This window comes from Musa acuminata, chromosome BXJ2-9 (assembly GCF_036884655.1).
Source record: "Musa acuminata AAA Group cultivar baxijiao chromosome BXJ2-9, Cavendish_Baxijiao_AAA, whole genome shotgun sequence".
Lineage (NCBI taxonomy): Eukaryota > Viridiplantae > Streptophyta > Magnoliopsida > Zingiberales > Musaceae > Musa > Musa acuminata.
Genome location: NC_088346.1, coordinates 2,932,943 through 2,952,120, shown reverse-complemented (window position 1 = coordinate 2,952,120; position 19,178 = coordinate 2,932,943). Strand labels below are relative to the sequence as shown.

General features: G+C 41.6%; 3 protein-coding genes across 10 annotated transcripts; 2 read left to right on the top strand and 1 right to left on the bottom strand.

Annotated features, from left to right (window-relative positions):
• Window positions 1–54: 54 nt before the first annotated feature.
• LOC135622499 (uncharacterized) lies at window positions 55–5,238 on the top strand. The gene is made up of 6 exons (XM_065124400.1): window positions 55–511; window positions 3,280–3,408; window positions 3,486–3,606; window positions 3,743–3,824; window positions 4,544–4,697; window positions 4,791–5,238. Exons 1-6 carry the CDS (start codon window positions 200–202, stop codon window positions 4,923–4,925), a joined length of 933 nt encoding a protein of 310 aa, XP_064980472.1. The 5' UTR covers window positions 55–199; the 3' UTR covers window positions 4,926–5,238.
• Window positions 5,239–5,479: 241 nt separating this feature from the next.
• Window positions 5,480–14,641, top strand: LOC135622497 (uncharacterized). 4 transcript variants are annotated; one of them, XR_010491065.1, is made up of 5 exons: window positions 5,480–6,546; window positions 6,660–7,403; window positions 8,318–9,460; window positions 10,866–14,003; window positions 14,444–14,641. XR_010491065.1 is itself a non-coding variant. In XM_065124399.1 (4 exons), the coding sequence occupies exons 1-4, from the start codon at window positions 6,363–6,365 to the stop codon at window positions 13,856–13,858; spliced, it is 5,034 nt and encodes a 1,677-aa protein (XP_064980471.1). In that variant the 5' UTR covers window positions 5,480–6,362; the 3' UTR covers window positions 13,859–14,361. The 4 variants fall into 4 exon arrangements, 3 of the variants coding, with proteins under 3 accessions (XP_064980471.1, XP_064980470.1, XP_064980469.1); XM_065124399.1 differs by lacking the exon at window positions 14,444–14,641 and having other exon boundaries at window positions 10,896–14,361; XM_065124398.1 differs by lacking the exon at window positions 14,444–14,641 and having other exon boundaries at window positions 10,869–14,361.
• A 1,852-nt stretch (window positions 14,642–16,493) lies between these two features.
• On the bottom strand, window positions 16,494–18,318 carry LOC135622496 (protein THYLAKOID ASSEMBLY 8, chloroplastic-like). 5 transcript variants are annotated; one of them, XR_010491064.1, is made up of 3 exons: window positions 17,482–18,318; window positions 16,863–16,947; window positions 16,494–16,791 (listed from the first exon to the last, which is right to left on the bottom strand). XR_010491064.1 is itself a non-coding variant. In XM_065124395.1 (2 exons), the coding sequence occupies exon 1, from the start codon at window positions 18,232–18,234 to the stop codon at window positions 17,509–17,511; it is 726 nt and encodes a 241-aa protein (XP_064980467.1). In that variant the 5' UTR covers window positions 18,235–18,315; the 3' UTR covers window positions 16,494–16,772; window positions 17,482–17,508. The 5 variants fall into 5 exon arrangements, 1 of the variants encoding a protein (XP_064980467.1); XR_010491062.1 differs by having other exon boundaries at window positions 16,494–16,772; XR_010491063.1 differs by having other exon boundaries at window positions 16,863–16,938.
• Window positions 18,319–19,178: the final 860 nt, after the last annotated feature.

The following is a 19,178-nucleotide window of genomic DNA, read 5'->3' as shown; positions in this document are numbered from 1 at the left end:
TCAATAGCCACGCCCAACTGCCATCGAGGCCTGCTTTATATGTTCGTCTCGCGCCCGCCCGAGGCCCGCCTCCCCACTTCCCGTCGGCTGCCGTCGCTCGACCTCATCGTCGGATCCCCCACGCCGATCTTCCGACCAACCGCGATCCGGCACGTGTGCGCCGCCGCTTCCGTCTCCGTCGTCTTCTGGTGTTGCCGCCATGGCCGAGCTGGCCCAGTCCGGAATGTGCTCGCCGTGGTACGCCGCCGCTACGGCGAACACGACGACCAAGAGCGTCCGGGCATGGCGGGCTCTGGTGAACTGGGTGGCGATCCTGTTCCGTCTCCTGCTCCAGATCGTTCGGGGAACCCCCTCGTGGGCACAGATTCTCTCCTTCGTCGGCCTCCGCCACACCCTCCTCTTCTCCCCCTCCATCGCCTCCCCGGCCTACAAACCGCTCGCCATAGATCCCCCGATCGATGGCCCGACTCCCGACACCGCCCCGGCGCCGGAGCCTCTCGGTAAGCTCACGGTACGACTCCTCCTGATCTGGATTCTAGGTTGTGACAAAATTGCATAAAGATTGAAGTTATTGTGTTGCTTTGTTGAGATCTCTCATCGGTATGAATCTGTTATTAGATTGCAGAAAGATAAGATTGTATTATTACTGTTTGATCCCTTATTGCATGGGTATTTATCTCTCTTGGTTGTTTGGACAAACCAAGGTCACTGACTTTTTTAAGTTGGTTAGGATTTGTTGCCCAGCAGCCGCAATTAACTGATTTCATCTATGCGTTTAATTAGTCACCATGATATATTATATTACTTGAATTGCAAAAGAAGATGATAGTGCATTAAAATAAATTTATTAGTGACAACTGAAAATAAAAGAAGAAGTGATCAGTGAGTACTCATTGATAGAGATTTTCTAGAAAAACATCTAAGCTACGAATACTAAATACTGTTCCTGACCCCCAAATTCACAAGACCCTTTCGATGTCTGCCTTCAATTTTCTTCTTGTCCCCTCTTTCATTGTGTGGATCATGGATTCACTAGCTGCATAAGGACTAGTTTCTTCGTCCATCACTTTGATGTGACTGATGCCAATTTTCTGAGTTGTTGGTCCTCTCGCTTGTGAAAGCTAGTTATTTCTGCAAGCAGCTTTTTGGATGTAAAATGAACATTAAGGATATAATGCACATAGGTTACTGGGATTCTTATACTGGCTGTCATAAGAAATTCTAGTTGTTATAGTGCATATAGGATATAAGTAAATTTTGCAACAATGGTTGGAGTTTTCTCGGGGGAAGAATTACCTACAGATGTCATTGGACTTGCAAAACCTTCTGGGACTCTTAGCTCTCCTCCAAAGGTGAGGTATATAAATTTGATCACATACATTGATACATGTGATTATGGTTGGAGATACTAAAGTTGAAGCTTTACATAGGTCTATGATGATATATGACTAATTTAGTCATACACATGATCTGATCACATTAAACCTATGCCATATTTTAGGACAATTTTGAGTGTCTTTCAAGGAAAATTAGGTTTACTTGAAACCAACAATGGTGGTTAGGTGGAGAATACAAAGGTTAAGCACATTAAAACTGCAGAATATAGGACCAGGCCAAACTATATCTGCCTTAAGATCAGCAGATGTGATTGGTTAAGCGATTGGGAATCCCCAAAGTTATGTCCAATTCTTTGGTTGATGAAGATATAACCAAATTTGAACGTAGAGAAATAGTTCAAACCTAGCAATCCATTATCACCATTGTCATTGTTTTAAAAAAAAGGCAGTTCAGTGCACAAGGCTCCTGCCAACATGGGGTTCAGGTAGAGTCAACTATGCAGCTTTTCATTACTCAAACCCTTGTCACCTACATCATAAAGGAGCAACCAATTGTGAAACCAAACTTCATCCTCATCAAGGGTAATCCATTAATATCCTAAAAAGGTTGTTACTATAAACAAGAGTGCTAACAAAAATTAGTGTATTAGAAAGTATGCGGAGGTTATAACGAAGGAGTGGGAAGGCTTGCATAGGATTTACATCAGCTGAGGTAAATGTTTACTAAGGTGTGGGCAAGATATACCAAGATAAGAACTCTTTGATAACAAAGATATTCTTAATTGGATAACTAAAGTTATATATTGTATCAAAGATATTCTAAATATCAATTTAGTTATGAGAAAGCTATAGATAGCACCAGGTACTGTAGGAATATTTGACTACCTAATGTTCACAAGTCCAATGATAATAGTTTGAAAAAGGCTTGGCAGTTATAGTTGTGGCAGGGATGCACTTGGTAATTATAATTAAGATTTCATCAACAGGCCCTCCTTAAATGTACAAAAATTACTATGATTTTGCAGATTAGCTTGATATTGATGCTAGTATACTGTTATAGTTTTGTAACTTAGGGTATTGTTTTGCATATTGATACATTGGTTACCAAACTGGGACGAAGCACTTTTCTGTTTATTGAACTAGCATTTCAAGCAGTTTTTAAGTCCTGAATCAAATAGAATTTGGCTAGTGAGCTACATAAACTTAAGGATTCCTGAATCAAATAAATTCTTTTCTTTGCTAGAAAGCTACATAAACTTCACACTGTCCTTTGAATCCTGCTTGCATTACTGCTTCTGTGTGGATCTTGCTTTTATTACTGCTGCTGTGTGTTTCCTTGTTATCTTCTTTCATAACCAATCATGATATTGTGGACTCCACTGTCCACCGATTGCATTCAGGTTAAATTTAATTTGAACTATTACTTTGAGCACTATAAGACCTTTTTGTTTTCTGTGGTTCTTCTTTCTTTCATTTACACTGCAAAAGATGAAAACACTGGGACCCATAAAAAATAAATGAAAAGCATGTCTAAGGTAGCTTTTAGTTGTTTAACAAAAGAGTGCTTCATTATTCAAAGTGACTTGAGTGCTTGTATTTTGCAAAAGTACTAATAGCTCGTTTTTAACTTTATTATAGATGGCTCAAAATTCATTGTTGCAATATTCCAACTGTCCATGAAACTACTTTTGCAGATTTTGACTATGAGGTTTTGAATTGACAAAATGTAACAAACTCATGGGTATGGACCAAAATGGACTATCGTAACACCGACCGCTAAATGCTTTCACTTGATTTTTCAATAATGTTCACACGAATTTTCCTAATAAAATTCATGGTTTCAAGACAACACAATACTGTAGAAGTTATTGCTTATGGAGTTATTGTTTATTGCTTTGTTGTGAGTGTGTCTGATTCAAGGTCAAGTTTGAAAAATTTGCAGGTTGTGCTTGACTTGGATGAGACTTTAGTTTGTGCATACGAGACATCCAGCCTTCCATCTACAGTTCATTCGCAGGCTATTGAAGCAGGTGTAAAGTGCTTTGACCTGGAATGTGTATCTTCAGAAAATGTCGGTCACTAGCAATCAGGTAATTTGTACATAATCTTAAGCTGCAGGGGTATTTATTTGGAGTTATGTTTCTAAAGGATGCTGATGGAAGACAAAAGGCGAATCATGTCACTGTTTTTGAACGTCCTGGTTTGCGGGAATTCCTAAAACAGAGCAGTGAATTTGCAGACCTTGTTCTTTTCACTGCTGGTCTTGAAGGTTGTTGTCATTTACCTATGATAAGCTATTCTGTTATTGCTAGCTGTCTTTCTATGTTCTGCTTATTCCTCCATAAATCATTCTTTGTTCTGCTTATTCGTCCATAAATCATTCTCTCTTCTTTCTTCTGTTTCAGGTTATGCTAGTCCAGTTATTGATAGGATAGATGTTGACAATAAATTAATTCATCGTCTATACAGGCCTGCAACTGTGAGCACGTAAGCAAAAGTTATTGCGACTTCAATAGCTCTTCGGTTCCGTTTTAACATTTTCTTTTTAAAAAGTGATGACAGAAGTCTTTACCAGCTTGCAACTGTCTGTGCTTTTCATTATCACAGAGTTCTTAAACATCCAAGTTGCTATTAACATAGATTCTACTAAATTCTCTACCTCCAAATACTAACAAGTGCACTCGTGAATCAGTTCATGTTTTTTTTTAATAATTTGAGCAGTTGCTCATGATTATATTCCAAGCATTGTTGGTTATGACCAATATCATGGCCAACTGTGGCTGTTCACCTTTGATGCTGCCGGGTACCTTTTCAGGTAGTTTGTTTTCCTCAAAAAAACATATCAAGAGATTGTCCTTTGGTTCAAATGTGTTGCTTTTGCAGTGGTTAAATCCTGTTAGGTGCGAACCGAAACGAAGAATGCTAATTTATCATAAAAATTAAATTTCTGATGATTTACTCCAAATATAAATTTATCTTTATTTAAATTGTCTTTTCATAATTTTTTATTGAAATTGTCTTTTCAATTCATATTATTGTAGTGTTAGATGGAAGGCTATTTAGAACTTTCTTTACTTGCTTGTATGCCATACAATTACTCGAGTGACATTTCAAGAAAATGTATATTGTATGCAAAGTTTAAATTCATGTATGGACACATGCGGATGTGCATATTTTAATGCATTCAAGTTGATTCTATGGATCAGGGAATATCGGGAACATGTCAAAGATCTTTCTTGTGTATCAAAAGATCTCTCCCGCACCGTCATTGTTGACAACAATCCATATAGTTTCTTGCTGCAACCATTAAATGGAATACCATGCATGCCATTCTTTGCTGCACAGCCTTGCGACGAGCAGGTAATAATAATAGGATATTCTGCTTTCTTGTTTGGTCAATTATATGCTTTGTACAACTATACATGATCTAATTTTCATTTTATTTGTTTCCAGCTGATGGGAGTCATTCTTCCACTTCTAAAGCACCTCTCTCTCCAGAAGGATGTCAGGTCGGTCCTCTATGAGAAGTTTCACATGCCTGAATGGTTTGAACAGCAAGGAATCCCCACTGTAAAATCTACTCCCTGAGATATGCTTACAATCTCTTTTTATCAGAGACTCTCGGTAATTTAGATATTGCAAATCTACTAATAAAATGTGGATATGGTGCGATGAATCAGCATTAGAAATTGACTCTCGGATAAGATTAATCTGCTTAGGAAATTGTTTATTAATATTTGTTTGGTTGTTGGAAATGTACACTGAAGAAATTGGATTGTCTCGAAAAGGGGGTATGGTTTATCTACAGCAATGCTATACCAATGTATCAACCATGATCTCTACTTTTGTTAAGTGGGAGAGAAGCTTATTTTTATTTTGGGACAGTGACCAAAAGGAGCCATATCTTCCCCCCACATCCGTCTCCCTTTTCTCTCGCCCACCGATAAAATCACATCACATTCGGTCACCCACAGCATCTATTTTTCTCAACCCGACAAAGAATATTATTTCCTTTTTTTTTATTGTTTCGTTCTGTTTCTTTAGATCTGATTTCCTGACAACCCTCTAACATATTCCCTTTTTCTAATTAGCCCAACGCAGTTAAAACATAAAACTACAACTAAAGCGCCCTTCCTCCAAAGAAGAGGAGGCGATGAAGGCCCGCACGGAGGGGGAGGGGAGCTTCCGCCCTTCCCCGATCCCGCCCTCGTATGCCCGCGCCGCACGTGCCTCGAGGCTCTCGGGCGCACGGACGCACGCGTGGGGTTGGGGCGGGCGGCACGACGTGGGGGGCTCGCTCGCTAGCTTCCCTGTCGCCTTGTGGGCGGTTGACCGGAGCGCCATCGCTTCCCCGCAGCGAAGAATCTCGAAGCCGGAGTTGAGTTCCCGAAACGGCCCCCTTCTCTTCTCCCCCGCTCCCGAGCGATGTATCGGGTAGGATCGTGGTTTCGGGAAAGTTGGGAGGCAGTTAAGGAAAGAAACAAGAGAATGGAGTCAGCTTGATGGCGAGGGAAGGAAAGCTTGGCGGGGAGGGGGATTAATCAGCTAAAAGATTTGGTACTATTTTTTTAGCGGACGTGACGGGGGATTGAATTCGAGTTAAGGAGCATTGAAATCCAGGCTGTGGCGCTCTCATTTATCGGCTCTCTGCCTCTCTCTCTCTCTCTCTCTCTATCTCTCTCTTCCGCAGCTTTGTTTACCCAGCCATCCACCCGCCGACGAAAGAAGATAGGGTCGAGACCTCCGGCGAAGGCCAGCGGGCGGCGACAGCGGTTCCTTTGCCTTGTTCACAGAAAGGTCGCCCTTTTGCCTTCTTCTCCTGCTTGGTTTTCCTCCACCGACAACTGGGGAAACCCTAATTGGTGGCGAGCTTGGAGCTGCCCGCCGGCGGAGACCGTTGGGAATAGATTGGCCGAGATCCGAGGCAGGCCTTTGGCTTAACGGAGGCTTCCTCGGATTCGTGGCGCCGCTTTGTTCACGTTGTGGTCTTAGAGGGTTAGATGCCCTTTGGAGCTGGGAAAGTTGATGCCTCCCGAGCCATCACCTTGGGATCGGAAGGAGTACGCCTTCAAGGACCAGAGGAAGCACGAAAGAGGGGATGCCCTAGGCGGCGGTGGCGGCGGCTCCTCGTCTGCTTCGCGGTGGAAGGACCCCTACCATGGTGGTCCCCGTGATTTGCTCCGTGCCTCTCCTCGACGACCCTTCTCAAGTAATCAAGCCCGCTTCCTCCCAGATCTGAGATGTTCAAACCTGTTTACTCGCAGTTTTTCTTCGTCGCCCTCTTCTTCTCGTTCTAATTCTGAAAGGTTTCTTTTTATGAAGGTCATTGCCGGCAGGGCGGTGGTTACCACCAGGTTCACCCGGACGATTCCGTCGGACATGGGTGCACACCTTCGCGGTATGAAAGATTTTGGTCCGAGGACGATGGCTATAGGCCCGCTTCTGTCAGACATGGTGGCTGCTACCGCACCAGCAGCAGTGGAAGCAGTAGGGAGAACCGGGGGTCGTTCAGACGATCCCCATGTTGGGATTCTGGTGACTTCTCGAGGCAGCACCGTCATGATCCTCATGCGACCCCTTTGAGGTCAGTCGCAGCTCCGATCTCTTCCACATCTCAAATCCCCCTGAAAGAACAGAATGATAAGACTGGTGGTGTCGATGATGGCTTGGGCACAGGCCACATATTCGATCATCGAGATCATTCGTTGGGTTCCATACCCTGGAAGAAGTGGAGCCGCCCTGGTAGTCTAGGCTTTACGAAGACAAGCAGATCTGAGTCAGAGGAGGCATGCCTGGAGGGGGTGTTGCCCTCGGGAAAGGAAAACCCAATCCAGTCTCTGGTAACTCTTACTCTCCCTCCTGATGAAGTTGCTCCGAGGAAAAAGCCCCGACTTGGATGGGGCCAGGGGCTGGCTAAGTATGAGAAACAAAAGGTAGAAGGATCTGTAGAAACTTCTGTTGGTGGTAGCAAGGGGTCTTTAAGTGATGACAGCCAAAAAGTTACTAGTATCTCTGGATGTCTGTCACCCACGACTCCATGCTCTGCTACTTGCAGTTCATCACCAGGTGAGCTGAGACCATTCTTGCTATCTTTGTTGTGTTTGTTTCTCATATTGATATGAGTCTATGGTTGTGTCTGTAAAATTATCTTAGTTGCTTGGGAATTACCACACATGTTCTGGCAATGGAGATTTCTGCTATTTTCATTTTTCAGAATTATGTATCTTATATGTACTTGTGAGCCTTCATAGCTATCAACCTTTGAATAGGCAGTATTCAATAATTCTAAGGGGTCAAAATTTTTTGGCATGCATACCTCTTAATCTGGCATGATCAGTTTCCTGTTCATGTAGTTATGTGATGGTACCTTGTTCACATTCCTTCATGTTTGATACAAATTTATTTTCATCTCCTTCAGATCACTTCGGAGTCAGTACCTTGTTTCTCAATGTATTTATTATATGCTATAGTGTGGGTTCATTCATTGTTCTTTAAGTCTTGTCTTGGTGGTTGATAGGAAACTGTAGCCCTTAGATATATGAAATACAGTATTCGGAGGTTTTGGGTAGTGGTGTTCGAATGCTATGTCTTATTCTGCTATTTTCCTTGGCTATTGGTGTGTTCTTAAATTTTTTGTGAGCTTTTTAAACATTCAATGACACAGCAGTATATATGCTTTAAATTTTGTGTCTAAAAACTTAAATATCTGGAGAAGTTTTGTTTTCACTAACGTTCTTCTCATAACTTATCATCGATGACATCATCGGTAATCGCTCCTTTCATGCTAGTATTATTGTTTATGATACTTTCATGTTTCTGTTACTTGCTGATTCAGTTCCTTTCATAATATAACTTGTCCCATTCATTGGGATTTTCATTGTAAAGAACTCTAATGATTAAGCAGAAAGTTCCTAGACTTAAAGCCAGAGCTATCGGTTTTCACTCAGATATAATGGTTTGAATTTGGTATTTCATGGCAGGCACAGAAGATAAGCTTTGCAGCAGGACTGTGAATGATTATGATGGTATGAATCAAAACAGTGATTTACCTGGATCCGCATTTCTATCTTTCTGTGAAGAAATTTCTAATAATTTGGACCATTTGGAAGTCAATCCCATCAGATCCCTAGATTCTCTGCTCACTGACTTGTTTCAATCTGTGGATGCCTTCTCTGGTGATTCCACTTTCTCAAGGGATTCTGCTATGAACAAATTATTGAAACTGAAGGGGAGTATTTCTAACGGATTGGAAAAGATAGAATGTGAAATTGATTTGTTGGAAAAAGAGCTCAAGTCACTGAATTGTGATACTAAAACTGATTCTTACCAAAGTTCCGTCAAGTTAGCTAATGATTCTGCTTCGGAAGCTTGCATACAGCCATTGGCTGGTTTATCAGATGAATCTAACCCTTCAAAGGATCAAAAGGTAGAAACTATCGAAGTGGCATTTGTTGAAGAGCATGTGCCCTGCGGTAGTCTTGTCAAACATGACAATGTAATTAAAGACATTTATATTATTAATCCAGAAACATTATCGTCTAAATTTCACTTAGCCATTGAGAAATTGTCTGAAAGCCCCTTGCTGATCAAGGATGAAAAATTGAAGGTTACTGAATTGCAGCAGATTGTCGACTCAGATTGTGGGGAGAGGATAATGGTTGCATCTGAAGATGGGAATAGAAATTGTGGAGATGGAGACTGTAGCAGTGTTCATGTAAGCTTTGATGAGGCCACGCAAGGAAAGGACTCTAATTTAATAACTTCAATTATAGATTCTAATATGAATGCTGCCAAATGTGCCTCGAAGGTGTTCGGCACAGCTTTTTCAACAAATCCCCTCCTGTCAGATATCTGGGGATTGGTTAACTTCACATCATGCCGGAAGAATGACCTGAAAATCAAAGAAAAACTTGCTACTCGTAAGTGCCAACTAAGATTCAAAGAAAGAGTCCTTATTCTTAAATTCAAGGCACTGCACCACTTATGGAAGGAGGATTTGCGGTTACTGTCCATCAAGAAAGTTCGCACAAAGTCAAGCAAACGTTTTGAACTTATGAGCCGCTCATCACAAAATGGTTCTCAAAAGCAACGTTCTTCAACCCGGTCACGGTTTGCATCACCCGGTTAGTCTTAAACTTGTTTTTTTTTTCTATGATATATTTTGCTTTCTGATATCTGGATATCTTGTTTGTCCATTATGTTTCAGTGCTTCCCTTTCTACCTTTAATTGTGCCTATGTGCATTATGGTTTTGATATAGTTATATGTAACTCAAATTATCCAAACAATCAGTAAGCAATTAATATGAAAAATTTTGTGCTGCATGTTATCCTTATTTGCACATTTCTTGTGATGCCACTCTGAAAACCCTGGGGAAGTTGCTCAATGTGTAACTGGCCATTTTATGCGTGATGAAGTTCATCGGCTATTGTACATTGGATTTCGACGTTTTTGCAACTACTTTCCATTTTATATCGCATAGATGTTGGTTGCTAATAGGATGGTCCTAGCTTTAGGCATCTAGAGATCATGGATCATCACCACAAGATGCTTAGGGTTCTTGGACATTTTTCCATAATATATTACAATTATTTTGAATATAATCTTAGCTAATTGTCGACGTCATTAATTGCATAACATTGATTTTTGAGCAATCCTAAATATTTAAGCTGGATTATGTTGAAATGATCTGTGGTTGAATCAGTTTTAGAACTGGCTGGAACTAGATATTTCCACTGTTTTTAAATTGGAATAAAGTTAAGGCTCAGACTAGTATAGGTCTCTATTTGATCTACAACGGGGAGGCTTACATGTTGTAATATGGGTTGTTCAGTTGCTGGATGGGTCTTCTCTCTAGATTATGTTGTAGCCATAATGATTAGAACAGATATTTTTTCCTAACCACCGTTGTGTTCTTCCTGTAATATGTGAACCTTCATCCACCATGAACATATTTTTTTGCGTCAGTTGCCTATCATGCAAACCAAATCTTGGTAGGCTCTTTCTTTTTTCTAAAAAAAGAAGGAAACTTAGTTGAAGGATCTTGGTATTAACCACAAAATGCCTGTGTCTATGATTGTGAATTGCAGTCATCTGTTCGTTCCACTCTAATAAAAGGGATGAATTTGTGGAAGGCTATACGAATGAATATTAGCATACTTTTTATCATTTGCATGATTTTATGTTCATGTAGATATGTACACCAGAAGAAACTGCAAATATTTTGTACCTATTAGCATTAATGGAGGAATTTAAACTCAAATGCCAACTGAAGATTAGGATGTGGTGTTTCAGAATTGTTTAAATTGACTATGTTGAAGAATAGAAGAAAAGTGTTAATGAATGAAAGGACCTTTGTCAATGATGTTTCATTTATTGTTTTAAGGTAATCTTGAACATGCTTGTTTGCTTTCTCTTTTCCTTTATATGGTTGGCCCTCGATGTCTTCAATTGGCTAACAATGTCTTGTAAATATTCTCTCTCTTATTAATGTCTGTTTGTCGCCATCTGAAAGTTTCATTGTACTCAGTAGGTAACTTAACTTTGGTTCCTACAACAGAAATAGTGAACTTTACAAGTAAGTTGCTGTCAGATGCACAGATAAAGCTTTGTAGAAATAATTTGAAGATGCCAACACTATTATTAGATGACAAGGAGAGAAAATACAATAAGTTTGTTACACAAAATGGGTTAATAAAAGATCCTCCTAGCTTTGAGAAGGAAAGAGCAATGATAAATCCATGGTCAGAGGATGAGAAAGATATTTTCATGGAGATGCTTGCCAGATATGGTAAAGATTTCACCAAGATCTCTTCATCTTTGAACCACAAAACAACAGCAGACTGCATTGAGTTTTATTATAAAAACCATAAGTCAGAAAGTTTCAAAGAAGTGAAGAAATGGTTGGATCTAAGAAAGCAGCAGCAGCAGTGCTTACCAGCCAACACCTACCTTGTAGCATCGGGAAAGAAGTGGAATCATGAGATGAATGCCTCTTCTCTTGATATGTTGGGTGCAGCATCGGCTGTCGTAGCACATGATCATTGCAGTTCAAAGAGTGAAAAGTATGCTGGTAGTGCTGTCTATGGGACCTGTAATGATATGAAAGTATCTTATGGGTCTTCTTATTTAGAAGGGGAAAACAGTGTTGACGTATCAGGGCAAGAAAGAGACTTTGTGGCTGCTGATGTGTTAGCAGGCATTTGTGGTGCTCTATCCTCAGAAACAATGAGCTCATGTGTTACCAGCTTTATTCATCCTGCCGAGAGAATAAACCGCATTACAATGGACCAGCTCTTGACCCCAGAAGTTACTCAGAACCTAGATGAGGAGGAAGCCTGTTCAGATGAGGGCTGTGAATTGGGATCAGCTGATTGGACAGATGAGGAGAAGTCTATATTTATCCAAGCCTTGGGCACATATGACAAGGATTTCACTAAGATCTCAAGTTGCATGAGGACAAGATCAAGGGAACAATGCAAGATTTTCTTCAGTAAGGCTAGAAAATGTCTTGGTCTTGATGTGATTCGTCAAGGTACTGTCCTCGGGGGTACGCCATTGAGTGATGCAAATGGAGGAAGGAGTGACACTGATGATGCTTGTGTTGCCGAGATGGATTCTGCAATCTGCAGTACTCAATCTTGTTCCAAAGTGGATGTGGATGTCTCCCAGTCTGTGGCAAACACCAGCTATGAGGGAATTGCTCATGCTGCAGGCAACCCTTTCCATGCCGAAACTGATAGATCCAATGAACAGGATGGGGATGTATTTCCAGGACCTAATCTGGTGGGTGGTGACGAGAAGGTCAATAATAAGAAGGTGTCTATTTTTCATGATGATAAGCTGGCAAGCCAGGGGGATAATCTTCAATCTAAGACTCATCCAAAGGAAAGCATTGCTGCTGGCTTGGGATGTGCTGAAGCTATACAACTTTGTGAGGTTGCAGATTCAGCTGACAGAGAAACAATAGTTGGGGGAAGTACTAATGTTGTTTCTCCAAATGTCTCGATTCTTACAATAGGAAAAACTGAGCCTGTTGTTGAAGCATGTTTGGAAGTAGAGTCAACAAAGTCAACTTCTAGTACAGTCTGTAATGTGGATACCACTGGAGGTTCTCCTGCTGAGGGCTTGAAAGTGGTAGTAAAAACTGAAGCATCACTGTCCAGCAAGGTTGGGTTGTCAAAAAAAAATACGACAAACATCAACCTCAAAGCAAATGGAAAGGGCCTTCTTTGCTGTGGGCCAGATTCTAATGCAAGTGCTGCTGCCTTATTCTCAGAAACTGTGGCTAATGTTTGTCATCTGGCCTTTGACCCCAGATGTCAGCAGCAGATACAACTGGATCTACAGCAGCGCAAACTGAAGCAACCACAGGCCATCCTGTTGAAGCAGGAAAATGTCCATCATGTACCATTGAATTCATTGTTGCCAGATCCATCTTCTATTTGTTTTGGGGGCACCCTTAATGTATCATCTGAGACTACTTTGAACTTTGAGCAGGGCAATAAATGGCACCAGAACCTGTTAAAAAGAGGTATATATCAGCAGTATATGCCCAGAAAGCTGTCAGTGAACCAAGTTGACCGGAACATGCATATTCTCAGAGGTTATCCGCTTCAGGCACTGAGTCAAGACGTGACGAGGGAAGTGGACCTTACAGCAGGCGAGAAGTCAAGTCTGCTTGAAGCTGAATGCAAGACGAATGTAGTTCCCCAATCAAATCAGTTTTTCATGTCAGGCAAGCACTGGAACGAAAACAATCTTTTGCCTTCCAACTCTGGTATACTACGTTCATCAAGGAGTGAGAATCAGTCGGAGGCTGAAATTAGAACCTGTATCAAGAATGCTTCCTCTGAGATCGAAGAACACAGAACTGGAGATGTGAAACTGTTTGGTAAAATTCTTAGTCATACGTCTCCTTTGCCACAATCGAGCTCTTCCTCCCATGAAAGTAATCCCAGAACCTCACCGGAGTTGGATGGTTCTTCAACAACCAATTGTGCCAGTATCCGAAGAGACAATAACCGTCTCGTCCCAAACATTGGAAGTGGCCAAGTTGGCCTGGAGGCCCTGCCTGTGAGAACTTATGGCTTCTGGGACGGGAAGAGAATACAGACAAGGTTTTCATCATTGCCGGAGACTGCTTCTATGTTGGCCAAGTACCAAGGATCACTGACTGGTGTGTCACTTTATTCAGCCAAAGATGGTATGCCTAGTGGCAACGGAGTTCTAACAGACTATCAGCAGTCTTATGTTCAGCACCTGTCCTCAAACGGGAAACGGGTAGAGAACATTTCTGAGTTGCAGAAGAGGAATGGAGGAATCGAGATGGTCTCTGGGTTTCAGCAGCAAGGCAGGGTAGCCCCTCTGGGTGCAAAAAACATGATGGGGGGAGGAATCTTGGTCGGTGGTGGTGGAGGGGTGTCCGACCCGGTTGCAGCCTTGAAAATGCATTATGCTGCGAGGGCGAGCACCCTCAACAATAATATTGAAGCATGGCGGGCAGACATGGGAGACAGGTAGCACGAGGCTGGTTAAATATAGGCGATGTTAGGGGCGACTCCCGGTGGCAGAAAGATGGTGGCCGTATAGGTTGGGCAATGAGGCGCTGCTCTTGCGCCTGTCTGTATCATATTTACTTTTTTGTAACTCCAATGGAATCAAACAGGTGAGTAGATTTGCATTCCTGTCCAAATTGTCATCTGATCTCCATTTTCTATTTTCGTTGTTACGCTTTTTTATTTCTACCCCTTCAGTAGGTTAAAAGGTTATTAGCCCTTTTTTTAAGTCTTTTTGGTCATAAGGGTGAAAAAAATCAAAAGTGGCAGGAATCATTTTCATGCACTGACATGATTTGGATTAACAGAATAGTTTGAAGGATGAGAGATAAAGCAGGGACATACAGTGACGTCAATGTAATGAGTTGTATGTTTCACGTTCATCACTCTCCTGTATTAGTAGTTACGTTGTTGTTTAATTACTATATTTACTTACATGAATGTTTAATGGAGGGTTTTTTTTCTTCATTATTTGCTTTTTGTGAACTTGTTTTTCCAGTCATTTTTCATCTCTTAAAACTGAAACAAGAAATGCTGTTTTTGTCTGCAGAGCATGCTGTTTTTGTCCCTGAAACAAGAAATTACTGGTAGTAAGACTTCGACCTTCCTCTATTATACTCATTTGATCTTTTCTAAGCTTGCACCAAATTATACGACGTTTCTCTGGGTAGCAAAGATGTTTCAGTGAGAAAGGAACACTTCCCTGGGGTTGGGGGTTTGAGATCTACCGGGTGATGAGTCGAACATGTTATGTTCTCCATATTATCACGGGGTCCGTTCTGGCTGCTGAGCCTGAAAATTTTTGTTAGAGAGATAAATCATCGACAAAATAACTCTACCTGATTTGAAATTGTCAACTGCCAGCCAAGTGAAGGAATCATCGGTGTACCTGGAGGAAGAACATGATGAGAAACGAACGGGAGGAAGAACTAGCAACGCTCGCAGAAGAACTAGCAATGCTCGCAGTCCTTTACACTGGAAGGAGGGTTAGGTTCACATCGGTAAGGATCAATCCGCTACCAAAGAGAGCCTCTCGACGAGGAATCAACCCCTTACAGAGGGATGGGGGTCAACAATTCAAGACACTAGTGTTCCTCGACTCTGTCAGCATTCGCCTAATGAGTGAAGTTGAAGAACTAATCGAAGAGAAATAAGTTGGACATGTCGGATGAATTAGACGTTGCACTTTGGATCTCTCTAGTGAGAGCCTCGAAGCACGCCTTGGCGACAGCGACCGAGGGAGAGGACAAATGATAGGGAGTACACCATCAATTAATCGTTATTCGACATGTGATCGTCACGTAATATCTAAGGCAGAATGAGAAGACATGTCACCGTCTTCCTATCTGCTCATATGGGTAAAGGTTCAAAGTGGCCAATTATAAGCTATCCCTCTCGACGAGGAATTAACCCTTTACAGAGGGATGGGGGTCAACAATTCAAGACACGAGTGCTCCTTAACTCTGTCATCATTCGCCTATTGAGTGAAGTGAGAGAACTAATTGAAGAGAAATAAGTTGGATATGTCGGATGAATTAGACGTCGCACTTCGGATCTCTCTCGTGAGAGCCTCAAAGCACTCCTTGGTGACACCGACGGGGAAGGACAAATGATAGGGAGTTCGACATGTGATCGTCACGTAACATCTAAGGCAGAATGAGAAGACATATGTCACCCTCTGCTCATGTGGGTAAAGGTCCAAAGTGGCCAGTTATAAGCTATTTCCCTATCACCCACGTGAATGAAACGATGCCCATTTTGCTGGCAGTATGAAAGAAAATATTAGAAATCAGTTTCCAAAAGAAAGAATCATGTACTTCCTTAAGAGAACTCGCCGCCGTGCTACTTTCTTGGGTGTGCCTGGATGGATGACACCACCGCCATCTTCTCCGGTGGAAGAATTCGCCCCATTTCCGTGACTGCCTAAAACATTTGCTGGATCGGCGGAGATCGAGCGCGAGGATCTCGACAAATTCGTTAGTGAAGGAGAGGGCGAGAGATGCGCATACCGAGGAAGGGATTGAGATGAGAGTTCATGGCGAGGGAGGGAGATGGGAGAGGGAGAGGTTGTGATGGGGGATCGGGATGGAAATGGGATGGGAAGGGAAGTTAAGGGCAGGAGATTCGAATATATTGGATCAGCGAATAACAAACAATACGCTGATTTCGATTGTATTCTTACAAAACTCCAAAGCATTTATATGTGCTTTAATAAAAACAAATCTAATTAGCTGGTAAAAATCAATATTTTATCAAAATATCTTACCTCGAATCTCATCATTTACCTTTTGCAACAAAAAAAAACCATTAATTAATTTTAAATCGATTGTTATTTGAAATTCTAATTGATATTAACACTTAAAAATTTACATATATATTATAATGATGTAAATATTGAGAGAACCAAGGTATGCAATACCATACCGCTCGATACAGTACGGTACCAACGTACCGAGCGGTACATCATGGTATACCGAACAATTTTATATATTTTTTACTGTAGCACTGCTACGGTATAATACTATAGCATTGTAGCATGTTCTGTTCGGTACCGGTATATACCGCCTGTACCGGGCAGTACCATTCAGTACTACATATCATGGAGAGAGCTATATATTTTATTTTTTTAACTTATCATCAATATTAACCATACACACATATATAAATATCACTGGGTGAACATAATGACAAACAATAAACTACAAGCTGATGCTAAAATGTTGGGATGTATTGTGGGCATATAGAATAAGAGAAATGGAAAACAAATTATAGGACAAGAAGATGCAGAAACCTGTGCTCCATGATCCTCTTCATTATGAGGTGGAATCTATTAGATAATCATCTTCCAAGGCATCCCACTAGTTCATGTATATAATCTCCTGACAACAGTAAAAAAATCTAATTATACAATATAAATTCAGGAACATTTATAATAATGTGTAACAGGTATAAACATTAAAATTTTGTACCAAAGCAAGTAATCCCTATACTTGTAGTTTTCCAAAGTAGGAGCTGCTCCATGGAGCTTATTGTGTTTGGTTGCATCTGCAGAAACTTGTGGCCACAATTATCATGTCCAGATTGCAAAGATTTTTTTTTTTTTCAGAGTGCCAAATTTGCATATCCTAATTATAATAATAATAATAATTTACCCACCAATTGTTTTCAAAAAGGTTGGGGAAAATACAATATGTTTATCCATTTAATTGAATGAAGTTTTCACATGCATAAAGAAATAAAGTACTGTACAGATAATTCTTTGACATGTACAAGATTAACAATTAGATAGAGAATTAGTGTTACTTTCAGATTAGTACATATTTGCAGTTCTGCTTCCAAAACCAATATTAACATTATGTACAAATAGGCATATCATGTTCTCACTTACCATGCGATAAGTCTTGACTATCTCTACTTCCAAATTTATATAGATAATTACTTAAGACATTTTTTTGGAGAAAAAATTCTATCATATTTCAGTCTCTACTCAGCCAATTTTAATTTTGGTATAACAGAACACTGGTGCATTATCGAATTGAAGAAAGACAGACAACTCTACTATGTGTAGGATTCACGAAAGAAACTGACCTATTTAATGTTCGTTCAAGCATTTCATCAAACAGGCAGCGGCTCCATGGGCAAACTTCCACACTCGTACCACACCTCAAAATCTCTCTCCACCTCTTCAGCAGCAGCATCCTCCCCCAATCTCCTCAACCCTCTTATCAGAAACTTAAACAAGAACTCGTCCGGCTCGAATCCCCCGCTCTTCAAATTCCCGTAAACATCTCTCACAAGCTTCGCCTTTTCAGCCGCCATCAAAGCCCTAACGAACCGAGAAATCTCCTTGGTATTCTCAGAGGAGATCCATCCCTCCTCATCCTCAAGGAGACAGGCCACCAGGGCATCGATTTCATCCGACGCACCGCACCTTGCCAAGCTGGACACCATCTCGGCGTAGAGGGCGAGGTCAGTCCGGTACCACGGCTCCCGGCGGGCGGCCGCGAAGGCCTTCGAGGCGAGGCCCCACTCGTTCTGGCGCTGCAGTTCCGCGAGTGCCGCAAGGAGGTCGGCCTTGATGAGGCGACCCAGGTCGACGGAGATGATGCGGTGGACCCTGGCCTCGTCGCCCGCGGCCGCGGCGCGCTTGAGGGCCTGGACGGCCAGGATGGCCTCCGTGCTGAGGGTCCGGCCACGGAGGAGCTTCCCGCGGTTGTCGCGGGGGCCGCAGGTGACAGGGGCAGCGAGTCCATGGCTCGGGCAGGGGAGCTGCTGCTGCTGCGGCGGCGGCGAGCGGCGTAGGAAGAGGAGGCGCGTGGTCGAGAGGGATAACGACGCCATGGGACCTCGGTCGCTTCGGCTTCGGTCTTGACGTGTCTTATACCCATCGAACGGCGATGCATACCTCCTCTTCTTCCATTTTAAGCTTCGTCAATATATTTTCTTTCTATTATCTGATGCTTACACATTTCTAGCCTAATATTCAAAAGTGCAAACGAGCAATAATATCTTTTTAAGCCAAGATATGAATTTAACAACTTCACACCCATTTCCAAAAAAAAATTAGTAAAAGCATTAAGCCACAAATATGACTAGTCAACTAAAACAAGTTTCCATCAATAATAAACTCATGATTAGTTCCTGAAAGCATTAAGAGAAATCAGCAAAATACAACATAAATTATTCCTGCATCATCATATAAGAAATTGGCAAACAATGATAACTGTACATGATCTTTACTGGAAATTTTGGGTACGGACCTACCTAAATAGCTAACCGGATCTCAAGTAACTAATCGGATTGGACTAAGCGGATCCGACGTGAAACCAATTCGTCAACACGTTTGCAAGGGAATCTGTCTGTCTACATTCCTTCGGGTATGGACCCAAAACAGATCCTCGTTCGGATCCGTAAAGATTTCCCTGATAAGGAGGGTATGAATCCTAGATCTATATATCAAGGGACAACAAAGTACATTGGTAAAGAAGCACCAGTTTAGTTTTGAGATGTTATGTTGTAAGATCAAAAAAGCGTGACCAGACAGTGAGCTACAGGCTAAAACAAGCGGAGGCAACTCTACAAGCTCTCCAATGAGGATTACAAGTAGCTTCCGATCCAAAGCCTAAAAAAATATGCTGCAACGAATATGTATGACGACTAATGAGGTTTACAAGTACCTTCCGATCCAAAGCCTAAATAAACATGCTGCATGTAACAAATGTCGGCCAAAACCTCTGACTCTGACACAATATGCAAGCAATTAGGCACTTGTCAGGGAATAACGT